The 24,978-nt window shown below is 37.9% G+C and overlaps 1 protein-coding gene across 1 annotated transcript; it reads left to right on the top strand.

Moving 5' to 3' along the window:
• Nucleotides 1-11,205: 11,205 nt before the first annotated feature.
• On the top strand, nt 11,206-19,152 carry LOC145467631 (lactadherin-like; the record flags this gene model as incomplete). The annotated part of the gene is made up of 6 exons (XM_081451212.1): nt 11,206-11,421; nt 14,559-14,690; nt 15,568-15,709; nt 16,642-16,780; nt 17,031-17,177; nt 18,125-19,152. Coding segments are annotated over 6 exons (1,017 nt in total), but the record flags the coding sequence as incomplete, so codon positions are not given.
• Between the last annotated feature and the right edge of the window lie 5,826 nt (nt 19,153-24,978).

The raw sequence follows: 24,978 nt of genomic DNA, 5'->3' as shown, positions 1-24,978 counted from the left end.
TAGAAATAGGGGTACTATCAACCAATCAAATCGCCGAAATTTCTCGGCTTCTATTATAATCTCTGTTGTACAGCCTTTCATTCATTCCTGGCTGAAATTTTGGTGTGCTAATTGTTTCTCCACTTCATTTCATATTTCCATGGTAATGTAATACCATTTTGAGATGTCAGATTTCAAGACAGATTTCATCTTTTTGGCAGTATTGTTTGGGTTTATTTTCTAGTTTTCTTGACCAGTATCGCAGAATTACCATTTCTACATTCCATTCCATTTTGAACCAATTGTCCATCGATTTACGTTATTTTCCGAGCTTCTGAGAAAATAATAAAATCCAAGATGGCGGGCGCATAAATTATGACGTCAAAAAATATTGGTTTCTTGTAGAGAAAGCCAAGGGCTATCTATTAAACGGGAAAAAATCATTGCAACGAATTGAAAACACGAGGAAGGGGCTCCATCCACGTGCAAGGCTTCTACAGACAAAAGAGATCTTAAAGAATCATGTTTTGTTTTATCAGATAACTGTAAATTATCATGATATATCTGCTGTATCACCTTACCTGGAATGCAGCCGTAAAAGTCAACTCTCATTGAAATGTAATTGTACCACGTGACAGGTAGAACACGAACATACTGAGCAACGATTAGCGGGTTTGTAAGCGCGTTGCTTACCACCATATATCTATCTGAATTGCCAATGAATACCTAATAGATTGAAGAAGTACACAATAGCACATGTGAATAAGCTGCCTGATGGAAAACTAAGATGGAGTTTAGCCAGTATATGAAAACCCAAGGTGGAGATTGATATGACATATCTATATTACGCTACGGAACAGAAGAGGTGGTCTTTCACTATCTTGGTCTTGCAGCATAACCTTGCTTTCTATCAACCGTGTTTATATTATTTTATGAGCCGAGTGAACAGTTTACATTGCAAACTGAAAATGCGTGAAATAACCAACAATAAACCAACCGGCATCCCGTCTAGGAGGAAGGTTGGGGTAATTTTCTGTCAACCTACTAAAATTGCGCTTTCTTGCTGAGTCAGTTAGGTTTCGAGTAGTTGAACTACGTTGAGAAAACTAGGAAGTAACCGTCAGTGCATCAGCAAAACTACTCACAGTTTGATTTTTGTTGGTTCGATATTGATAAAACAGTAAGCCGTCAGAGCTGTAGTTTAGCTTTTTACCCACTGGTTACTATTTGGTCTTCCTTGTGTCGCCACACGTCTTATTTCAACTCTTTGATCAAATTTCACCTGGAGCCACTGATTTTGATCTCGAGTTTTTGTAAGCCAAGCTCCGTGATGGTGATTTGAATCAGCCTTCAAGTATAATGTGCAAAAGTTTAAAAGGCATTGTTAAAATTTGCGCCAATGAAAGATCGCTCGGACTAAATTGTCACTTGAAATTAAAGTTCTGCGTGCGCGCGCATCATTTTTTCAATAATTTTAAGTTCTTTAAAGTCAAGAAACTGTTAATGTCCTTCTTTTAGTCTTCTCCGAAATTTAAGACCTCCAGTCACTGCACACTAATGGCTGTTAAATAATTGCACCGAGAAAAATATTTCAAACCAAGATTAAGCGGATGGCCCTCTTCTCCTTGTGGAAAATAGGACAGTATTACTGATAGTTAGATTCGTAAACATCGGGGTTTTTGTCCCAATTCAAAACTGACAAAATTAATTATTTAGAAACTTCAATCGCTGGACGCATTGCCGTATAACCACGGGCGACCCAAACTCACGATTAGAGGTGTTTGTAGCATTAGAAAGCTGCTACAAACACCTCAAATACCCCCAAAATGATGCAATAGGCCAAATGGACAACAGAAACCACGAAAGGTGAGTAGATTTTCTTCATTTTATTTTAGAAAAGTAACATTTTATATCGTTGCGCGTTTATATCCTTCGTTGTTTTGAACTCCAGACAATGCCTTTCAGAGCGCTCAAATTCTCAACGGCCAGAAGGGTGACTCAACACCGCGCACTTTAGGTGGTCACGTGCCACTCGATGCGCGTACATAAATCATAAATATTTGATCGATTTCTTGAATCGTGAGTTTGCGACGCCTGTGGTGTAACACGCTTTCTGGTTACTTGTTGTCGGGGGCTGAAAAGGACGTTCAGTACAAAAATCAATTTCATAAAGTTATAACATGTCATCATTATTTTGCACGATCCAAACCTGGAAAAATGTGGCTCAATACCAGAGCCCCAAAATGTGGAAGCCGTGATGGCAGAGTCTGGTATTTTCCGTGTTTCCATTCTAAGACTTTCCGTGCACACAGGGCCTGGAACCGGCGACCGTAAAACCTGCTCGGCAGTCACAAGAAGAAATACAGAACACAACTTTTAAAAACGAAATCAAGTCTAAATATGAAGGGGGAGATCCAGCAATAAACTCTTTAGTAAAAAGCACAAGACGACAGCAGAAACAACGAAAATAATTAAATTGTGTCATCGTTGAAGTTGCTGTCTAGTTATAGATAATTCAAACGTATCACAGAACTGCACACCAGTTTTTTTAAATACTGGCCCACCGTTCTTGCAGCCATAAAGCTCAAGTCTCATGCAGTTGTAACCATACCATGTTAGGGGAAGAACCCTTACAAAGCGAGCAAGATAAGTACCGTGAAGCTGTGAGTAACCGGTGTATTTTTGTCCGAATTTCCCTGAAATTCCTACGATTGATTAACAATTGTTAACTGACATTGACAAATTACGAAAGATGTATTCTATGCAAAAACTGTGGGAAATGGTTTGTAGCTTTAAAGAAACCTCAGTGTTCATCTGCATCGTTCAAGGTTTTGGTTAAAAGAAAGTCGATGACGCAAGCTTTTGCACGATTTTACGTGAACCTTTTTATGTCTGATGCGTTTTTTTATGGTCCACTTGCTTTGCTGGACTGTTAATCAACTTCTCCTTGATTCCTCGTAAAATAAGAACAACAACCACTTTGTGTGGCTGAAAATGGGGAAGAGGGTAACGAAGTGCTCAATTACTGATTTAGCCCCATGGACCCCTGGATAGTGAAGAAAAACAAAACTTACAACCCAAGGGGCTGCACACGGTGGATAAAGAGAAGGGAGGGGGTCTTCTCTCAGGGCCACTGTGAGCATTCCTGGGTAGAGAGGATGGAGTAATGGGTCTCCTCTCTGATTGGAGGGAGTGGGCTGCCACTAACCTAACTCCAAGGGGTAGAGTGGACTGTTTTCGACGCAGAAAGTCAGTTGATTATGTAACCTAGTGTTTAATACTTAAATTAGAATGAGTGCACGTCGAGAACGTTTGCCTATATTTCTGCCATAACATTCACAACTTTTGTTAAATTTTTATGTTTTGCTTCTCCAAAATTAAAGGGGTTGACTAACCACCTAATCGGCACCTCTCTCCCCCAACCCGCCCCCCCCCCCCCCCTAAATCCCCTCTGCGGTTCCATGGGTTAAAACACAAAAAGATCACAAGGATGTCTTAAATAAACCAAAAAAAAACCTAATATATTGTCTCAAACACTCTGAATTATATATAATGTTTAATTTACACGTTCTGAAGCCCTATTACATATCACTACAAGGTGAAGCAAATCAGCTGAATACAGGACTGTGCAAACAATAAATTTGTGCGTGTGGCATTAACGTTAATGTTATAAATTAAGAACATGACATTTCAGCGGGACAAGAGAGCAGGAAGGGTAATCTTATGCCCAAGGTAATTCCGCTCATCGTCCACCTATTTTTAGGTCACTCCAGATGGGTTTAGCAATAGCCAATCTTGTGAAAGGGATTTTGGTTTCGTAAACAGTATAAACGGCTTTAAACGCATTTTCATTCCCCACGAAAACAAAACATTCACTCTTCATCTTCTCTTGGGAAGAGGCAGTTGAAATTTAGAATTTACAACTAGCAATACTGCTGTTGATATGATGTGTTACCTTGTTGCATTACCTGATCAAGTAGCTCACAGTAACCATCTAGTTTCCGACCATAACAAATCTTGTATGACTTCACCCAATGTGTGTAGTCCTGTCTTCCTTGAGTGACAATTGCTGTAACCTTGGTAATCCTCCTTAAGTTGACCTTTTAATGCAATAGCGAGGGAGAAATTTGGGCAAAATAACGTTACCCTTACTTCTGACTGTCATCTACAGCTTGTCAAACATAAGTACATGATCCTCTCATTGTCTTGAACATTGAAAATTCTTACTACTACTTTTATCATTATTATTATTTCTTTATTTTACATCAGCCCTTTCTTGTCCCCATTATTTTAATATAGCTCTAGGGTAGGTATATGTTGCAAACCTTCTCACCGAGACTAAAAGTGTATCTTTTGCTGTTGTTGTTGCTATTTTTGTTATTGTTTCGCGTCTCGATGCAGTTATTTTTATTCTGGATCTGCATTTAAACCTCTTGACTTAAATATTGTATGCATCTTGAACGTTGTTATTGTTATTGTTTGTGATAATGCATTGTTCGTGGCTAGTCTTACGCAGCTCGTTTCGTCCCGGCCAAGGGACTCATCAGAGACCTTTCTGCTTGACAAACTCGTTGGGCATCGCGCCCAAAGTTCCGTTCGCTAACAAAATGATGACAGCAATCTCGCCTTATATCGCACAAGGATTCCCGACCGCTCAAATTCACGACTGAAAATTGACGATATTATTACTATTATTATTAGTTACTTTCTGCTTCGATACAGATATCGATATTTAACTTCAAGTTCACATTTTAGCGGGGCTGGACATCCATGTTATGATCAATTGACACCTGTCAAAACAAGGTATCCGCTGACCAGTATCACGTGACCGTATCGCGGGCTTAAGTTTACAACTAATCGAGGCCACGTGTTTTTTAAGTTGACCGCTGACCAATTGCTGGTTTTCGGTTGGATCGTGGGGTCATGTCAGGTTAACTTGTTGAAAACAGGACTGGATTGTTCGGAAGCCGGTTAACGCTAACACAGGATGAAAGTTAACCGAATTATAACTTTTTCTTCTATACAAATGTTTTTTGCTGCTTTGTTTTGTGTATATGGTGATTATTAAAACTCAAAACAGAAGGCCAAACGATATACAGAAAACCTCACAGCAAAGTTACATGAAATCAAAATTCTACGTTTTCCTGGGTTAGCTTAATCGGGCTCTGAACAACCCGGCCCAGGAGCTACGCTTTTAGGCTGGCCTAAATCCATATATTAGCAATTAATAAGTGACATCTATACCTGTATCCATTCTCCTAGTATCGCTAAACCACACCAGCCACCTCTGTCACTACCAGACTGCACCTTGTTCAGTCTGCCGAGTCTTGGGCCAAGGTGTATGTTAAACTCTGAAGAGGCCGTTATGTCTGAGTCTGGAATGGACCTATCCTCTACCCCCAGAGGTAAACTGCACTGTCCTTAATATACAAGAAAAACGACACACTGAGAAGACTTGAAGAGGAAATGCCAAACAACTGATCTGTAAATCTATTTTGTTCTTATGATTAGGGGCATCGTTGTGTTCTCTATCCATTGATTCGTTTGCTCAATCATAAAGAAAACATTGTCGACCAATCGAATTTGTTTAAGTAACGGAAAAAGAAACTTCTAATTAAAGCTTTGGAACATACATCCGAAATATCCTATCTTTATCTATAAACAAATGTTTTAGCTGTTAAAAGACGGATCGTTCATACAGCGTTCGCAACTTGTCCCATCGTTAATCCACTGAAACTAAACTTACAAATGCCTAAATTAAAACCTGACTTCAGCTCCCCAAATACCAAAATGTTCCGAAACGTTGATGAAGATAAATAAAACAAAGCTGAAATTCAAGCTGCTTGAGAGAGCGTTTTAACTTTAGTAAATTGCACTTGAACTTGAGAATGAGCGATAGAAACCTTTTGAAGCATGAACAGCAGGAATATGTGAATGAACTGAGCCAGTTTCATTTTCGGCAGAGCTTACCGAAGAATGTTGAAAGATTAAATAAATAGCATCCTTGAACGATGAAACTTGCCACGATTCACTGAACGACTTAGGGAGCAAATTAAATAAATGATTCATACAATGTTTGGTGGTTACTTAGCATAAAAAGGCATTGTATTATCAAAATGGAAAATGAAATAAATAGAGAATATTACATGGCCGCCCGAAGACACAAACTTTTTCAACTCGAGAAGAGAGATTTAGTATCTCCAAATGGCCATGTAATGTTCAATGAGAGATTGGCTTTCAAAAAGTGCAAAACTTCTGGGTGGTAAAAGGGCCTACGAGCTCACACATTCTTTGTAAAATTTTGAATTTTTAAACCCACGTTGAACAAAAAATATTCCATATATCGTACTCGAATTTAATTTTGCTTCTCTTTTCAATATTCAGAACTGATGTTTGTTTAGCTTGATCAGAATTTGAATCGCTTACGCTAATGAGGCAAATGTTATAAACAAAGATTCCCCCATATGCAACCGAAAGTAGCACATGCCTTGGCACTACAGGCCAATTGGTATATGTGTAAAATATTTATTTTTTATTCTTTTAAATTTCAATTACATATATAATACAGAATTATCCGTAATTATTATGTAGTAATAACTCATAGGATTCGAGCACTGACAAAATCAACAGAAATCCTTTTTTTGATAGCTAGTAATTCACTCACATTCATAACGTCAATTTACTTCATGAACATCTGAGAATTTATTTTATTCTAGTGGTGTTGTTTTTCAGTTTAGCACATTTTAACTGGGATTTGTTTAAAATACCTTGACCTTGTCCTGTAAGTTGTTTTCACTTACACTGCATTCAAGCGTAACAATTAAACATTTTAACGGTCAGAATATTTCATATGCAAGTCATGCTGAGCATCTGAAAGAAGTTTATTTAATTAAACAAATGTTTAAAGTATGCGTGAGATAATTACATACAACTTGTTCGCAGTTATAAGCACAACTTAAGCAGTTGTGAAATTAAAGCCTGAAAAAAATTCAGGCCTGAACGGGATTCGAACCTATGACCTTTGCGATACCGGAAGTCATGGGTTCGAATCCCGTTAAGGCCTGAAATTTTTTTTCAGGCTTTAATTTCACAACTGCTTAAGTTGTGTGTATAACTGCGATGATCAATCATGTCTTCATATCTTTCTCCGCAGTTCAAATATATGATCGTTCATATATTCACTTAAAATAGGTCACCTTTATAACATAACTCAGTATCTAGGTTTACAACATGGACTTAAGTTTCAAGGTGAGTGACCTACGTCGCCTAAGTATATTGTTATCAATAATTCAGTATGTTTTTCTGGCGACTAAAAGCTTTATTGGAATTGACGGAACCAAGCCCTATGAAACGATTTTCTGTTTTATGCCACGGTATAACTTAACTAGCCTTAAAGTATAGTGCGAGTCATATCTTTACAGTTAGAGTATTTGATATGTTTTGCATCACTTTCACGGAGAGAAAACCTGTAAGGGAACGCAAACCCTGGCAACAAAGCAACACCGTGGGACCCCTACGCTTTCAATTTATGGGGAAAGTCCTTGATGTTATCAGTAAAACGCAGGGTATTTAAAAGAAAATCTTCTAGAAAACGCCAGAAGCCAGATTGAATGCCATAATACGTCGCTCGAGGTCAATCTGGAGGGCAAGCCAAGAACTGAGCATTGCCAACGTTCATTAATTTTCGACATTTTCCATCTTGGACTTCAGTCGAACAATGTTTATGATTTCTTATTCCACGCAAACTATTTCAAAGTTCAATACATAATTTATAAATATTATCAGTCAACTCGTTTCATCACTCGAGGAGGGAGTTTGTCACATCCAACCTACTTTAGCAATCTCTAACAATGAAAGTGAAACCATTCATTCACGTTCTATTGCTGTTTCTGCTTCAAAAGGTTTGCATCATTGCATCCTATAAATGTAATTTGTTAAAGCCTAAAACCTTTTCTCGAGTACTTTGATTTATGCCTTTGTTTTGTTTATCTTCGTCACGTTTTAGGAGCATTTCGGTATTTGGGAAGTGAAAGGTAAGTTTTCGAAATTTCTCGCAGTTTTTAAATGTATTTGTTACGACTCAGGGATGGAAACGTTTTGAAGAATTAAAATTCGTTGGATTGCATGAAAGGAATTGAATAGCAACTGAGTAAATTCACGAACGCAAACAGTACGAGTTAAGATTGCTTAGGAGATCAAAAAATGAAGATACCAATAATGTCAGAGTTTATGGAGGAGTTCCATCTCTTAAAAATTGGAGTAAGTTATTTTCCTTGCTAGAGCAAGTAAGTTATTTTCCTTGTAATGGTCGCCAATGACTTTGGGCGGATTTCTGACAAAAATCGATTATCCCTGCTTAAAATCTTCACTTCCAAGTTGTGTTTTGTTGCGTCTAATAATAAGGTCAGAGAGCAAGCTGACGGATACACACTTTTTTTTCAGTCTGTCATATTTTAGCTGAACATCAAGACAAAATTTATATTTTCTCGTGGTTGATTCTCTTTATTCTTGTCGCTTTTCTGTTTGACATGCGTTGAAATTCTAGAAGCGTTGTTCTGAAATGTCCACAGAACATTCTGTAGTAGAATTGTTTTTTTCTAGAACATTCTCCTGAGAGAATATCAAATTTCCAAAATTGCATGATACAGACGTTCACAGCTCTACTTTATTGACTTTACAATAGGAGTCCACTTCAATGTTGTTGATCTATCAAAGTTCATTTTTTGATGCCTGAAATGACACGAAGAAAAGAGAAACAAGCCACCTTTGTTGTGCGCTTAAACCTGAGCATAAGTTAAACGAAAATCTGTCTGCTTGAGAACCTGGTATTTCAAAACCACTTATAATGGACCTTTTTGGCGATACGGCAGCCATTTTGGATTCTATTGTTTAAAATAGCTATTATGGTATGCTCAGGGGGCAAATTAGTATGCACTTCCCCCAAATGAAAAGGCCCATTGACGATTGACCACGTATTTCAATCGGATAGGGGGGAATGGGGACTTCAAAGTGGGTGAACGTAATTCTATTACAGAAGCAAATCTCGATACAAACAAATTAATATGATGCCGATTTGAGACCAGTGCCTTTGTGCCAAGGGAACGGGAAATTTGACACACATATTCCCTAGATGCACTGTAATCCTTTACAAGTGGGCAAGGGCCCAGATAATAGTCTCAACATAACGTCTTTCGTACCATGACAGAAGCAAATTTTGCGATTTTAATATTAATACATCTAGATCTACATCTACTTGCTAAAGGTTTTTAAGTTTCCAAGAGAATAAACATGTGAAAACCAGAGTTTGAAACCTTCAATGTTGAATTTGAAATGTCGTTTTGAGATTCCGTTTCTGTCATTCGCAAAATAGAGTACACCAAGCTTACCTCATTTGTGTATACGTATTAATTCCTAAAATTTGAGGTGTAGCTTGCCGCAAGAACGCACAATCATGATTGCAGGTTTTTCCTTTTCCGAGGACTACACAACTAAGTAACGTTACTAATATCGTGCGTTACTCAAAGCTGTAAATCTAATCACAACCATTCAATATATACAATCAAGCGTGCGGTTGTCACCTTTGCTCGTGCATTTTAAATACTGGACATATTTCGAATTCTGAGGCGTCCTCTGCGGAACAACACTTTGAACGAAGGACCGATCTCTGTGGGCGCTTTCCATTCGACCAAAAATTTCGGTTTGCATTTCCAGAAATTTAAATGCAATGGCGAATGGAGTAGTATTTTCCACAATTTTCCGAAGAAGAGGACAACCTCACGAGATACACGTACCCGTAGATTTCCAAAAGAAAATGTCTTACCGAGAATTTTGTTCCATTTGATCGTCATTCCGGAATTTTCGGTAAGAGGCTGACATTTCAGAAATTTGATAATTATCGGATTTTCCTCGAACATTTCAAGGAAATTTCCGTACCTCTTGCCCCTTTTCCAAATTTCTGAAATATTTTGTTGGACCCTTTCTAAAATGTTTACATCCTTGTGCCATCCTATTCAAACCACGTAATGATTCATTTCGGAGGTTATAATTGTGCATATTGCCAGAATAGTAACTGGGAGTATGTGCAAAACGAACAATTGTAAACTCCCAACTGAATATCACATGACTTGAATTGGGAAGCAGCAAGGTTGTGAACAAGTTAGCCGAATCAGTCTTTCTCAAAATTTCGATTTAGAATTGAAACCTGTCCTTATGTGTTAATTTCAGCCTAGTACCTTGAACACAAGTAGACGCAACTCTAATATTGTCCCCAATTAGTCCACTAGCTAGGGCTAAATTAAACACATTTGACACTTAAATAAAGGTTCTTATCTTATCTTAACTAATATTATTTCCACGAGTTCACGTTTCCAGTGATTCCGGCTTACACATCTGTAATACATGTAGAAATTGTTCCTTACTTGATTTATAGAAGGGTGTTGCTGTGGGTAACTATATAGAGTATAATACATATGGAATTTCTCTTCGAGAGTTCAACTCCATATGAAGTTGAACACGAAAAGAGAAATTGCATATCTACAAGCAACATGTATTATTTACTAATGACGACGTCTTTGAAGATTTTCCGAAGATTTCAGTCCCACCACTTCCCAAACAGTTCCGAAATTTTCTGAAGATTACAGAAGACTTCCGTGGAAGATTAGGAGATTTTTAGATCATACACTGACAAATTTGATATCAAACATTATGTTATCGATATCATCACAGTAAAATTATCGTAATTTTACACATGTTCAATTACGGCTTTCCTCAGGGCTGGAAATCCTTTGTAAAACATTGCAGTTTATATAGTCAATACTAGTTACATAAGCAACGCTTTCGAATGTTATATGGAATATATCACTTTCTATCATGTCATTCTCATGTAAAAAGTAACTGAGTAACTTTATTAATATATAATTGAATTACAAGCCTTAGTAGCTCACAGCTAACAAATTAAGTTATTCTGGACGAACTGCTATTACTTTAACAGTACTATCTAGATAGTTAAAGAAGTGAATAAGAGAGAAAAAAAATGAAATTAAAGAAATTCGAGTAGATAAACAAAATTAAGCCAAAAGATTACACATAACACATAATGTAGAAATTACGTAGCGAAGCGAATTAACATGGTTGACGTAAGACAATAGAGCGAGTTAACAGTAATAATCGAGAATGAAATGGGAAAAGAGGACCTTACACTAATACTAATTAGAGAGCGAGTACTGATTAAAGAGTGACAGATACTTAGAGATACTCTTTCCAGGACAGTGCGATTTACCCCTGGGTGTAGAAGATAACTCTGTTCAAGACTCAGACATGACGGCCTCTTCAATCTGGGACTTCAATCATGCTCCAAGCCTTGGCAGACTGAATAACGTCAGGTCGGGAGATTACATAGGTGGCTGGGCTGCGAAGGTCGCTCTACCCGGAGAATGGATGCAGGTATAAATTTTGTGTACTGTTAGGCGCGCATCGACAACACTACACTGGATTTGATGCGTTTTCAGAGTGAAACCTCCGTTTTCAATTTCCTTAGGTGTAGTGTGGACTGGGCCTTGGTTGCAAATCATTCAAATCGCTCTTGCCACTTTTCAAAGAATAACACTGCCAGGTTAAGCCAGGATGGCGTCAATATAGCCGGCTGTCGTATAGGCCTAGACACAAATATCCGGGTGTTTTCTGAGATATCTAGAATTTTCCATATATGTAAAAAACCTGAGGAAATTTGGGGACAATCAAAGCTTTTTCTCTCTGAACTTTTTGTTTTTCCATGGTTTTCAAGAAACTTTCTGCCTTAATTCATTTCAAGTACTATCCAATTTAGCGGTTCCCCAACTGGAACTGAATGGAGCGCTTTCATTTGGACGAAAATTTCTGGTGTGAATTCCCGGAAATGGAACAAAATTTTGTGGATTTTTCGGGAAAAAGAAAATTTCGCGAAGTATATTTCTTACCCGAACTTTCTGTTCCATTTAATCCATGCAGTTCCTCCCGCAATTTTCGGTTGCATTTGAGTGGTTCGGTTTTCGGAACTTCAACAATTTCCGGATTTTCTGGGAACTTTCCCAGGAAATTTTTGCACCATTTCTCCCCTTGTCAAAGGTTTCGGAATTTTTGGTGGAATTGAAAGCGCCCACGTATTCCACAACAGCCATGTTTCAAAATGGCGTCGCTAAGCAGTGTTGTTTTGAAATATCTTAGGATTTTTTTTAGTATCTCTATTTCCGCATAAATGATGAAGAACTGTTTTTCATAGTTAGTCAGCTTCCGCAAGCGAGAATGTTGTACGCAATTGGTTCAAGATGTTTGTTTTAAAACAAAAGATAAAAATGAGTTTAGAGTAATTTTCAGGTTATTAAGAGGCTGTCTCTGTAAAAACCGACCACTGATTTTACTTCGAAAATTCGATATTTTTCATAAGCTGGGATTTCAAAGCCCTTACCTTGTCAATCACTAAAATGAGTTTTACTTGATTAAAAATTGTAATCGAAGTTTTCTAGGATTGATTGAAGTTCGGTCCGTTCGATACAAGTTGCATGCCTGCCGAAACTGGAAAAATAGCACATATCGCCGGCGCTCTAAAAAAATAACATTCGCTCAAAAGTCATAATTCTGTTTTTCAACTATAGATATATCATAGCAGTTTGTTTAGCCACATTGCAATTATAATTCAATGTTGTTCCTTCAACGGTTAAAAGAAGATTTTCTACCCGTTAAATCGAGTTTTGAACCAAACGCGAAAATAGCTCTACTTTGAAGCCACGTTTTAAAAACGTGGCACCTGTTTGAATCTGCTGAACTACATGAATGGAAAGTATAAATGTACCTTAATTTTAAACAATAAAAAAATTTGTCTGCCCACTAGGTTTTCAAAACTAACGACCGCCTAAAGTTCAGGAAATTTTGAAAATATTTCAGCGAGTAACTAACACACTCTCGCCTTCGTAAAGTGTTCCGTTAAATTCACGTAAATCTCTTACCTGGCTGCAAGATTAAATTTTTGGTCCTTTGTAGCGATCCTTGAAAGCTAGGCAGCATTAAAACTGCCAGCTCTTCCTTCCAGCCGAAGGTTTGTATATAAAGTACATTTATACGTTCCTCATCCATGTGGAGCGTGACGATCAAATACTTCGATGTTCTTTGTATTACTGACCATTGTTTTCCTCGATGCCGTTTTAATCACGTAGAGTCCTCTTGAAAGGTGTGTAGAAGCACTCTTTTCGACAACTCTCGGCACACATACATGTATGAACAGTAAAAGGTCATCCGGGGAGTCAAGCAAGGATTGATAAATGCAACGGCCATTTTGTGTTTACAACAGGTGTTTTCGTTCCCAATCTTCGCGTGAGTATCATTACTCACGGGAAGATTGGGAACTAAAACACCTGTTGTAAACACAAAATGGCCGTTGCATTTATCAATCCTTGCTTGGCTCCCCGGATCACCGTTTACTGTTCATACATGTATGTGTGCCGAGAATTGTCCAAAAGAGTGCTTCTACACACCTTTCAAGAGGACTCTACGTGATTAAACCGGCTTCGAGGAAAACAATGGTCAGTAATACAAAGAACATCGAAGTATTTGACCGTCACGCTCGACACGGATGAGGAACGTATAAATTTACTTTATATACAGACCTTCGGCTGGAAGGAAGAACTGGCAGTTTTAATGCTACCTAGCTTTCAAGGATCGCTACAAAGGACCAAAACTTTAATTTTGAAGCCAGGTAAGAGATTTACGTGAATTTATCGGAGCACTTTACGAAGGCAAGTGTGTTACTCGCTGGAATAATTTCAAAATTTCCTTTAAGCGGTCGTTAGTTTTGAAAACCCAGTGGGCAGACAAATTTTATTATTGTTGTAAATTAAGGTACATTTATGCTTTCTATTCATGTAGTTCAGCAGATTCAAACAGGTGCCACATTTTTAAAACGTGCCTTTAAAGTAGAGCTATTTTCGCGTTTGGTTCAAAACTCGATTTAACGGGTAGAAAATCTTCTTTTAACCGTTGAAGGAACAACATTGAATTATAATTGCAATGTGGCTAAACAAACTGCTATGATATATCTATAGTTGCAAAAAAGAATTAGGGCTTTTGAACGAATATTATTTTTTTAGAGCGCCTGCACATGATATGTGCTATTTTTCCAGTTTCGGCAGGCATGCAACTTGTGTCGAACGGACCGAACTTCAATCAATCCTAGAAATTTTAATTAGAATTTTTAATCAAGTAAAACTCATTTTAGTGATTGACTAGGTAAGGGCTTCGAAATCCCAGCTTATGAGAAATATCGAATTTTCGAAGTAAAATCTGTGGTCGGTTTTTACAGAGACCGTGAGCCTCTTAAGATTGTTTTTTTGAGAATCTTCGGAAGATATATATTTGGGCGATTTTACATGATATTTGCGTCAAGGCCTAACTCGCTCCAGTATGACATTTCCTGATGGTATAATGTAAATAAATACAGAGCCGCGAGAGGAAACCATCGCGATTAATTTTTTTTTGGAATGTGTCTTACAAATAACAACAATTTACATCGTTGAAAATAATTTGAATTCTATCTGTCTTTATACTAATAGATTAACTTAAGGAGGATTACAAAAGTGACAGCAATCACTACACAAGGGAGGCAGGACGAGGATCAATGGGTGACGTCATACAAGATCTGTTACAGTCAAAAACTAGATGGCTATTGTCAGCCCATAGATCAGGTACCATTATTTCTAGAAAAAGTTATAGCAATAGATCGAGGACTTCTTCCGTGTTTACATAGTCTCATCTAAAAGCTCGGGGTGCTGGGAGAACTCTCGAAAGTTATGCAAACTCTTGACTGCGTCTCTGGTTTGAGTACTTTCGTAGTTCTTCCAATTCCCCTGGCTTTTAGATGAGGCTATGTGAACACGGAAAAAGTACTCTATTGCTTTTATAAAATATTTCCCAAAAATGCACACGAATCTAAAATTTCTCAATCGTGTTTATGTACTAAACACAGCTATCGACCAATGAGAGCGTGCGTAGTATCTCAGTTACCGCATTATATCCATATAACGCGGTAGTTCTTTTTTTTTTCTTTTTTTTTTCTATATGACTGATTCTAATTCTAAACTAATTTTTGACATCTATTTTTTAAGAGAATCTTCATTTAGTTTGGAGTTGAGTCTAAATCAAGGTTTCGCTTCACTTCACTTTCCTTTCCTCTTCCATACCCACCTTACCCCACCCCCCGCGAATATAGGCCGATGGGCTAATACTTTACCTTTTTGAAAAAAAAATTAACTTTTGATTATACTTCTCCAGTCGGAGCTGGGTTTTTGTATTTTTTGTGTTTTAATCGTAAGAGAATACAGGTAGAACTTCCTGCAGTGTTAATTTAACTACCGTAGCACTTGCTTTTCGTGTCATGTTGTTACGTTTAGAGAGTTTACAGTATTCTTGGTCACAGCCTGAATTTTTCAGATGCAACATCCCTAAGACGTTTTCGTCGATAAGGGTCTTCTCCCATTCTTGCCCGTCAAATAAGCTCGCCAAGGAAGACAACGGAATTTTACAGCATTTTATAATTTCATGAATGTTTGATTAATAACGCAGGAATTTGTGGGAAATTCTGACAGAAATACGCTAGTTTCTAACACCTTCACAACCCCTGTCTACGCTCGCTTGGTAAGAATTCTCCCTCTAACATGGTATTGGCATATTTCTTTGAGGCTAGAGCTTTATGGCTGCAAGGAAGGTAAGTCAGTGTTGAATAGAAATTTATTAGCTAATCTTTCTCTAATTAAATGTGTACAGCTCATGGAATATTTCTTCACGCCTGGTAGCCGCCAAAACGACATCTGAGTAACTTCTGCAAAACTTTCACACTGTTACCCAGACGCTGGTTGTGATTCTGAATGCCGGTTTAACAAAAACAAAACTTGATAATTAGTTAAATTTAGTCGTTGCTAAACTTTTTAATGTCATAATTTATTAAATTAATCTAGTGGCTTGCACTACAACGATCGAGAACCTTTTTATAATTATTACAGTCATTTCTGATTCCTGCTGTCTGTGTGTTTTCTCTCATAACCGTACTCAAAGTCGCAATTAGCCATTAATCAGAAGCCATGTCTACTGTCCTGATATCCTGCGATATCAAGTCACTGACCTGATATGGCTACAAGGCCGAATCTAGGTAAAGTAAATACCTAATCGTACCTTGTTTGGTACGCTTCGGCGCGATATCAGGTTTGTTTGGTCTAGCCATGGGTATTTTGGGGAGACCACGTTTCGACAAAATACGAAGCATGGCTCGACCAAACTGGCATGATATGCCACCGAAGCCTGCCAAAAAGGTACGATTAGGTATAAAAGTACGCGACGATTTAAACCTTAAGTTAACCTGGCTAATTAAATCAATCACTAGATCAAACAACCATTTTTAATCAGTATCCCAGCTTTCTCCGAAAGTTTCTGCTTTATCCCAAATATTTGCGACTACTTTTAGTGAATTTGCATATTTTCCTGAAGATTATCATTCCAAAATTTCCAATCGTTTACTCAACATTCAAAGGGACCTTGCTTGAACTATTCGCAGGTGTTTCCAGCTTATCCTCCGTTCTATATTAAATCTCAGATTAATTAAACCATTAAGTGTTTGAATTATCCTTTGCTATTTCTTGTTAGTCCCTTTAACAGGTTTTACTCCTATCCCAGGCCCCGTGTGCATGGAAAGTCTTGGAATGGAAACTAGGAAAATACCAGACTCTGATATCACGGCTTCCTCAGTTTATTCCTCTTCTCATCATATGCCGCAGTTTTCCAGGTTTGGAAAATAATGTGCTAATGTTAATAAAACATAACCTTATGACCCGGCAGCTTTTGCTTGTTTTGTTGTTTTCTTTTTTTGTGTCAGTGCTACTTAATTTGTTGCACTATTTGTGGCTGCATAAATCAGCACTAGTGATGCTCTGAGTCAATTATAAAGTCATGGTAGATAACGAAACGGTTTAATTTGTGCATAAACTGAAACAGTTCCACAACCCCTCTGATGGTCTTGTGAATATCTCTTGCAGATTACACTTGCACGATACTTCTTCCCACCACGGAGGTTGGTCTTCATTAACTAACGATCAGAATCAGTGGCTTCAAGTGAAATTTGGTCAACGAGTGGAGATTAGACGGGTGGCGACACAAGGAAGACAATCACCGGGTTATACCCAGTGGGTCACTAGTTACATGCTTAACTACAGCTCTGATGGCCTACTGTTTTATCAGTATCGAACAAATAAAAACCAAACGGTGGGTAGTTTTACCCACAAGCCATACGATTCAGTGTTCTTCTAATGTTTGTATAGCCTGTGTCACAACTGTGACACAGGCTACTGTTTACACAGTGCAAGATTATAGGATAGGATGTAGCGTGAGTGATAACAAACAGTAGTGAGCCTTGCTATCAGAAAACAATACCCAGGAGGGACTCGTAACAGGAGAACTGCCTGCTTTAGGTTAAACAAAATACATTGCCATCCACATCAACTGGAATCTGTCCTGTTAGTTGACATCAGCCCTTTCACAACTACTCTGTTGCATTACTAATCAAAACGGTTCTAAAACTCTGACCAAGAAGTTCCAATTATTCACAAGATCCGCCAAGAACACCAAGATGAAGGGAGTAGGTGATTTATATTTAACTCTTTGCGATTTTCCCTAATCACAAAGTATAATTTAAAACAAAGTATATTCAACTTTTTCAAGTAATATACCAAACACGAGAGACCGTGTATCATCGGGACATCCAAACACCGAGAAGAGAGTTAACCATACGACGCGCAGCGGAGTATTTTTGGCGTGAAATTCGAGCTGTTTGGATAGCCGATGAAGCACTGTCTCGAGTGTTTGATATGTCTTCTCAATTGAAACAAAAACTAAGGAGCAAACGGAGAAGAAAAACCATCAAAAGCTTATTAAGACCGGGTATCCAAAACTCCTTCAAGGTTGTGATTTTCTTAGTTTTAATTTGATGAATTATTAATGAGTTTGAGAAGTTGAGTTCAAAACCTCATGCAGGTTAACACCTATTGTGCATTTTAATAAACTAGTATAGTAATTTTTAACCTAACTAAGTTTCAACCAATGTAAAATGTCGTTACTTTAGCAAGCTTTGAAGTGCTGCTCAAGATAGTGTCCGATTAGCAATTATGAACTTAAACTTCCGCACCTTGTGGCTTCAACAGGTGTTCAATGGCAACTCAGATCGGAGTACTGTAGTGAGCCACGAGTTCAACCCGCCAATCGTTGCTCGGTATGTTCGACTTCTGGCTGTCACGTGGCACCATCACATTTCAATGAGGGTGGATTTTTATGGCTGTATTCCAGGTAAAGTAGAAAAAGTGGCAAAAACTTGTTAAATCTACTAATTTGCAATTCACCCTTTCCTATTATTTAATTTTCTGTTTTTTCCCTAGACACGCCAGTTCCAGCTGCCGTGTATCCTCTAAACGGTCAATTTGGCACACGAGACCTGAGTTCCAATCAAAATCCTCTAGGCGTCCCCTATAACGTACAGCTCGCCCCAGGCCCCTTTGGTCAACCAAATGGCTCGTACCAGTTCTCCGGAAGCTCCGCTAGCTATATTGAGTTCCCAAACAACGGGGGATTGGACATAAGGTACTCCATAACTCTTTTAGTCTGGGTTTTTCTGGAGAATACTGATGGTCCCATCTTTCACTATGGAGTTGATTACTATGGCGTCCACCTCTGGATTGTCGGAGGTTATTTGTTTTGCCAATTTGGAAGATCGGGAAGCGACATCAGGATGCTGCATGGCGCAGTTTAAATCGAGATACGTGGAATTTTGTTGGTGCGTCCTATGATTTTGTTACCGGCTTTGCAAGGCTTTGGATCGAAGGCAAAGTGTATGAAGAGCAGAATATGAATATAGGTACACATGAACTGAACACTTCTGGGGCTGTCAGAATGGGCGTGGTGACTGGAGATAATAGATTTCTCAAAGGAAGAATATCTTGTATGCAAGTGTACAACAAGGCTTTGACGGAGAGAGAAGTACACGCTGTCAGAGGACTCTGTTTTAAAAAAGGTTTGTTTGAAATCATTTATAGCCAGTTAAACAGACGTCATTCTTGGCGTTCAATTTTCCACTACTCGAAAGAGGTCTGATATTGGAAGTGAATAAACCTCTTTGTTATACCTCTTAACTCAAATTCGTTTTCCGATTGAGGAAATTCGTGTCACGCGTCGTGGGTCAAAACTCACTAACTCCCTACGGAAACAGAAACTTGACCTTTCGACTCGCACATGATCAGATCGTGCTCCTTGAAACCGCTGCACATTTGTGAACCAGCCGGCGTCAAGCAAACGATTTCTTCGCAGTTTTTTATTTTTATTTTTATTTTTTTTCATTTTTGAGTTAGGCGGTATAACAAAACACTTAATAACTGGTCCCTCGTGAAACAGTGAGTTTTGTTTTCCCTCGACCTCAATGTTCCCCGAGGGGAACATTGTGTGCCTCGGGGAAACAAAACACACATTTTCTCTTGGGGCCAGTCATTAAGTGCTTAACATTTACCGATGACGTATGAGTAGTTCAACAGAAACCTGTGTTCGTTTTTAGATAGGTGGCTGCTGAAAATCAGTGAGAATTTAACAGAAGTTAAGTCACAGAGACGAGCCCTGCTTTGGGTTGCTGTGCATAGTACTAGTTTTAGGGGGAAATTCGGTCTCCCTCGCGGAGCGTCTCTCTGTCCGGGAATATTTCATAGTTCTGGTGAATTAAAGGGAAATCTAAAAAACGTATACTCTGCTGTAAAAGGTGATGGACTACTCACTGACGAGAGATAAATCTAATTGATCAAATTCACAACTAGCGTACAGATGTACATTATACTAACCAGCGCAAATGCTTTTTCAGTTCCACTGAATCCTGTGGCATTTTTTCCTCTGAACGGACAATACGAAACAACAGACATCAGCCACAGCCACAATCTCCAAGGGAATGCGTCTGGTGTTGAACTAGCGCCAGGCCCCGACGGTAGTATGGGAGGTTCGTACCAGTACTCCGGAAATTTAGGCAGCTTCCTTCATTTCCCAAACAATGGAGGTCTTGACACCAGATACTCAATGACGCTCTTAGCTTGGATATACCACGAACAAACAAGTGAAGGTCCGATCTTCTGTTATGATGGTCCCGCAGAAAACGGCATTCGATTTATACTCACTGAAGATGGCCGTTTCCGCGCAATTTTACGAAGCTCGAACTTTTCTCATTTGAAAACTCTAACTAGTGGCATTCTTGAACCTAAAACGTGGCATTTTGTTGGCGCGTCTTACAACTACGTCAATGGAGAGTGCATTTTATGGATCAATGGGAGTATTTACAACAAGAAAGTCATTGATTCGCCTTCTGAGCTGGCAACTCAACAAAGTGTCATTATGGGAGCCGTACCAGAGCAAGCTGAAAAATATAAGGGGAGAATTTCGTGCGTACAGCTTTATGACAGAGTTTTAACTGAACTCGAGATTGAGGAAGCCAAACAGTCGTGTTTTACAGTGGGTGAGTGTATTCTTTCGAATACTTTCTGACGTTAACTCTTTGAATCAAGTGAATTTGATACTTTGCTCATCTACTTTTCAGGAGAAAATACTTAACGAAGTTCTTCCAAAGGTTTGGAGGAAAAAAAGAATATCATGTATTTCAAATAAACAAGAAAAATCTTTGGATTAATTTGGGGGGCACGGAATTTCTCTTATGTTTCATCGGAAACTTTGATAAAAATTTCTTTGACAGAACAGAATTTATAAAGAGGGAACAAGAGAGAAAAGTTAAACTTCAATTCAATTCAATTCATTTTTAATTTAAACTTTCACAAACATCAATTTTACAGAGGTGACAGAAAAAAATATACTACATATAAATATATACAAATTACATATAGAAGATGATAAATAGCATTAATGAAATAATTTACAATTGTGATTAAAAAATAAAGTGTTTAAGACAGAAAGAAAAGGAAATAACGGAAGACAAATAGTTTTAATGCAAGGTTGATTGTGTGGAGTTTGGAACACCTAACTAGTTTATAATCCCTGTTAGGCGATCATTAACGCTGAGTGCATTTTCCTTACTTTTTCAAACGGTCACAGGACGATGTGATTCAAATCAAACTGGTTATCTCGGTGAAACAGTAGAAATGAGATGCCACGCTTTGGAAGGTAAAACAGTACGCTGGAGAAAAGATGGCGCTGCACTGCAGACGAAGACCGCTGGTTATGGCACGAGCCTGCGCACCAGCATTGCTCAGCAATCTGATGAAGGGATTTACACTTGCGATATTATAAACAGCACAGGAAAGATCCAGGCATCATACAATATCACGTTAAAAGTAGAAGGTCAGTCTGAAAGCTTTCTTTTGATGATATAAAAAGAGGAGATGAGTTGTTATAAATCTAGTCTCAATAATCATCAAAAACATAGTTAGTTTTTTTTCTTACAATACTATTACATTGTGTAGCCGTAGACGATGAGTTCGACAATTGCATTCGAGAAGTTAATTTCACCATAAATTTTACTCGGAATATACAAATATAGTTCTAATGTATTCTTTGCGGTTACTGCGGTTCTGAAAATTTGTTTGTCCTAATTTTGATTTCAGATCAGAATTTCCTTTGCTCCTCGTTCAAAGGGGATTACAAATCCGACAGCATATGGAAGCGCTGGAGTGTGTTGCACGTAAACTACCACGAAGGAAAATGGTTCAGGGCTGATAAAGGAGCTACTATGCCAAGTTCTTGTGTGTTGAAAGAAAGCTGTGGTGTCCACGCTCCTGGTTGGTTGAACGGCCAAATTTCGTCGCGTGAGGCTGGGATCGTTCAACGCCAAGTTTGTTTCAATTTTCTTAAAGATTGTTGTTATTACTCATTACCAGTACAAATTAAGAAATGTTCTGACTTCTTTGTTTACAAGCTAAAGGAAGTTCACCCTATGATACCTGGGCAATACTGCTTCACAACGAACACAGTAGGTAGGTTCACACAGCAATGTTATATGGCAGGTTGAGACCATGCCCTGCGTACGGCTGGCGCGCGTGAAATTTTAGTGGACAAATTAAGATTCAGAAGGCGGGAAAAATGTACTGTCCTCATATCATTGTACGGAAAGGCAATGAAGCATGGTAACCTGTTTCATTGGAGATGGCATTGAATATTCACGAAAAGGGATTTATAACTTCAGAAACCGTATTAGATCATAAAATGTGAAAAATATAAAACATTTTATGTCTCCAATCTTTTAATTTAGCGCCAAAAAATGGGTCGTCCGCGTTCGGCGACTCACTAGTACTTGTAGTTCGTTGATTGTCGCCAGGAGATAATAGATCTGTTATTTTGAACAAAATATGTTGTTCTGTGTCAAATTTAAGCCAGAATTCTCGAGTTAAGCATTAGAAGGGGCCAAAGCAAATTTAGCATAGTCTTTATTTTTGTTAGCTGCGAAAACAAGGCTATTAACGTGTCCTTAGGACAGCTCCGTTTTGACTGCCGCTCGTACTTTGGGAGCAGTCGCCGTATGCAAGGTGATGATTGATCATGAATTCCCCCAATACTGACCCCAGAATATGGCTAAAGAAATAGCAAACTGATATTGATTAAAGCAAGTACTTTCCAGTGGTATTTAACAGCAACGGCGGTGGATATGGGAATTTATTCGGGATGGAAAAAAAAAAAAAAGAAAAAAAAAAGAAACATGGCAATTTTGTTTCTTCTTCTTGCAGAATTTCTTGATCAACTTAGTAACGTCATGTATACGTCATCAAAAGCTAATCATACTGTTATTGGTCACGTGATGTGGTCTGAGAAGTCTGTAGAAAGCTCACTGCAGTGCATGAAATATTGTGCAAGCATGGCGAATGGACAATGTAAATCATTTAACCACAACAAGGTGACAGGCGAATGTCAGCTTAATAACGAGACAGGACGAGATGAAATTGACAATATGAGGCAAATAGAGGGATACAATCACTATTACATCTCCAAAAGCAATCCTATGATGTTGCCATAGAGACAAGCCTACCACGCCGAGCATGATAAAAGGTTGTCTCCGCGTGGAAGTGATGAAAAGAAGAACTTGATTTAGACTTTGTTCTGGAAGAGGCAGTACACCAAATTCTTGTAAAGTAAAATCGTTGTGCAAGTCATACATGAACTTCTTTATTATTTATCATATAACTATTTTTCACGGGACAGTAGGTAAGGGACATTTTAAATACATTTGTTTCACCACTTTCCTCAAAATATTTTAGTGCATTGGACTCTAAACCGACGGATTTATTCGTGATCTTTGTAAACTAAGAGTGAAGGCGACTATAGTACGGTTGCTTTATTAGTCTCTTCATGATGTGTAACTGTACATAAAATATTTCCATTGTTTATTAAGTTCAAAACTGACCCCTGCGTAAAGGCATTGGCCAAATGAAAGGCAATATGAAAGAAGAAGAAACAAGAATGGAACGAAAGGATTTTAAAATTAAAAGAAGAACAATTTATCCTCTGAAAATTTACAGTTATTTATTATCCTAAGCACATGAGGATGACAATGAACTTCCCTGGGTAGCATGATTAGAAAAAAAAACAAAAAAACTTGTACTTTTCAACACTGTATTTGTAAACCAGTTTGTTGAGGAATTCTGAGAGTGGAATAAATAACTGGTGATAATATCGTGTTTATGGAATAAATATTTCTTGCTCTCTGTCACTGTGATCAAAATTCATATAAATACTAGTAATACAAAGACCTTATTATCACAGATAGTTCACTTGCTCGCGAAAGGATAAAAGTTGAATACATATATATGGGCAGAGAAGGGACTAAATGCTTCGTTGTAATAGTTAGACATTATTAATAATTAACAAACCAAAACAAAGAAAAACAGTATACGAAAAAATTTCTTTTTCCTTTCCTTACTGACTACGAGCCAATAATTATAGTTCGAAACTAGACTTTTAAATGAAATTAAAAGTTCATAGCAAAAATCAACTTTAATACGTCAAACGTTTTAGCTCCACTTTGAAAACAGTACAAACCGCGAGGAAACCTAAGCTACGAGCAATAATAGTTCGAAAATATTTTTTGTGCCTTAAAAAAGTTACTAATTCAAATTATGGAGAGGGTTGTAATGGATATTTCCGTAATACAAGATTTCTCATTTCGTCTGACATGAAAGTTTCAGCGGCTGATGGTTTTTTCCTTGACTTAGATCGCGATCTGCTAAATAGTAATTTTGTTTCTTATCTTGATCACTAGTCGTGTTAGAATGCACTGATGTCGTTTACAATATAATTAGGGTAAAAAAATCTGTCCCAATGAGAAATAAGTAAATTTCAAATGTATTGAATCGTCGCTTTTAGACGTGATTCTTTAGTTGATAATACTATTATTGCAAGCTTTACTCACATATAAATTTACCTAAAACAAATTCAAACTACAGACAAATAAAGTTTCCCTCCTCGAGTGATGAAACGTGTTTGAGGTCAACTGAAAAATCCTTATAAATTATATATTGAACTTTGAAATAGTTTGCGTTGAATAAGAAAACGTAGACATTGTTCGACTATATTGCAATTTTCGAAAAATAATGAACGTTGCAATGCTCAGTTTCTGGCTTACCACTCCAGATTGACCTCGAGCTACATTTTGATTTTGGACATCCAGTCTGGTTTCTGACGTTTACTTGGAGGCTTTCTTTTATATACGCTGCGTCATAAATTAAAAGTGCAGGGGTTCTGTAGTGTTGTTATGCTTTCAGGGTTTGCGTTCCCTTCGAGCTTTTTCACTTCGTGAAAGTCATGCAAAACATTTTAAATGCTGTAGTTGTAAAGATTTAACAACATATTTTAAGGCTAGCTAAAATTATACCGTGTGGTTTGAAGCAGAGACAGATGCGGTTCCTTCTATTCGAATAAAGCTTTTTAGTTGCGAAAAAACATACTGAATTATTGATAACAATACCA

This window comes from Orbicella franksi, chromosome 2, assembly GCF_964199315.1.
Source record: "Orbicella franksi chromosome 2, jaOrbFran1.1, whole genome shotgun sequence".
Taxonomy (NCBI): Eukaryota; Metazoa; Cnidaria; class Anthozoa; order Scleractinia; family Merulinidae; genus Orbicella; species Orbicella franksi.
This window is presented reverse-complemented; position numbering and strand designations above follow the sequence as displayed.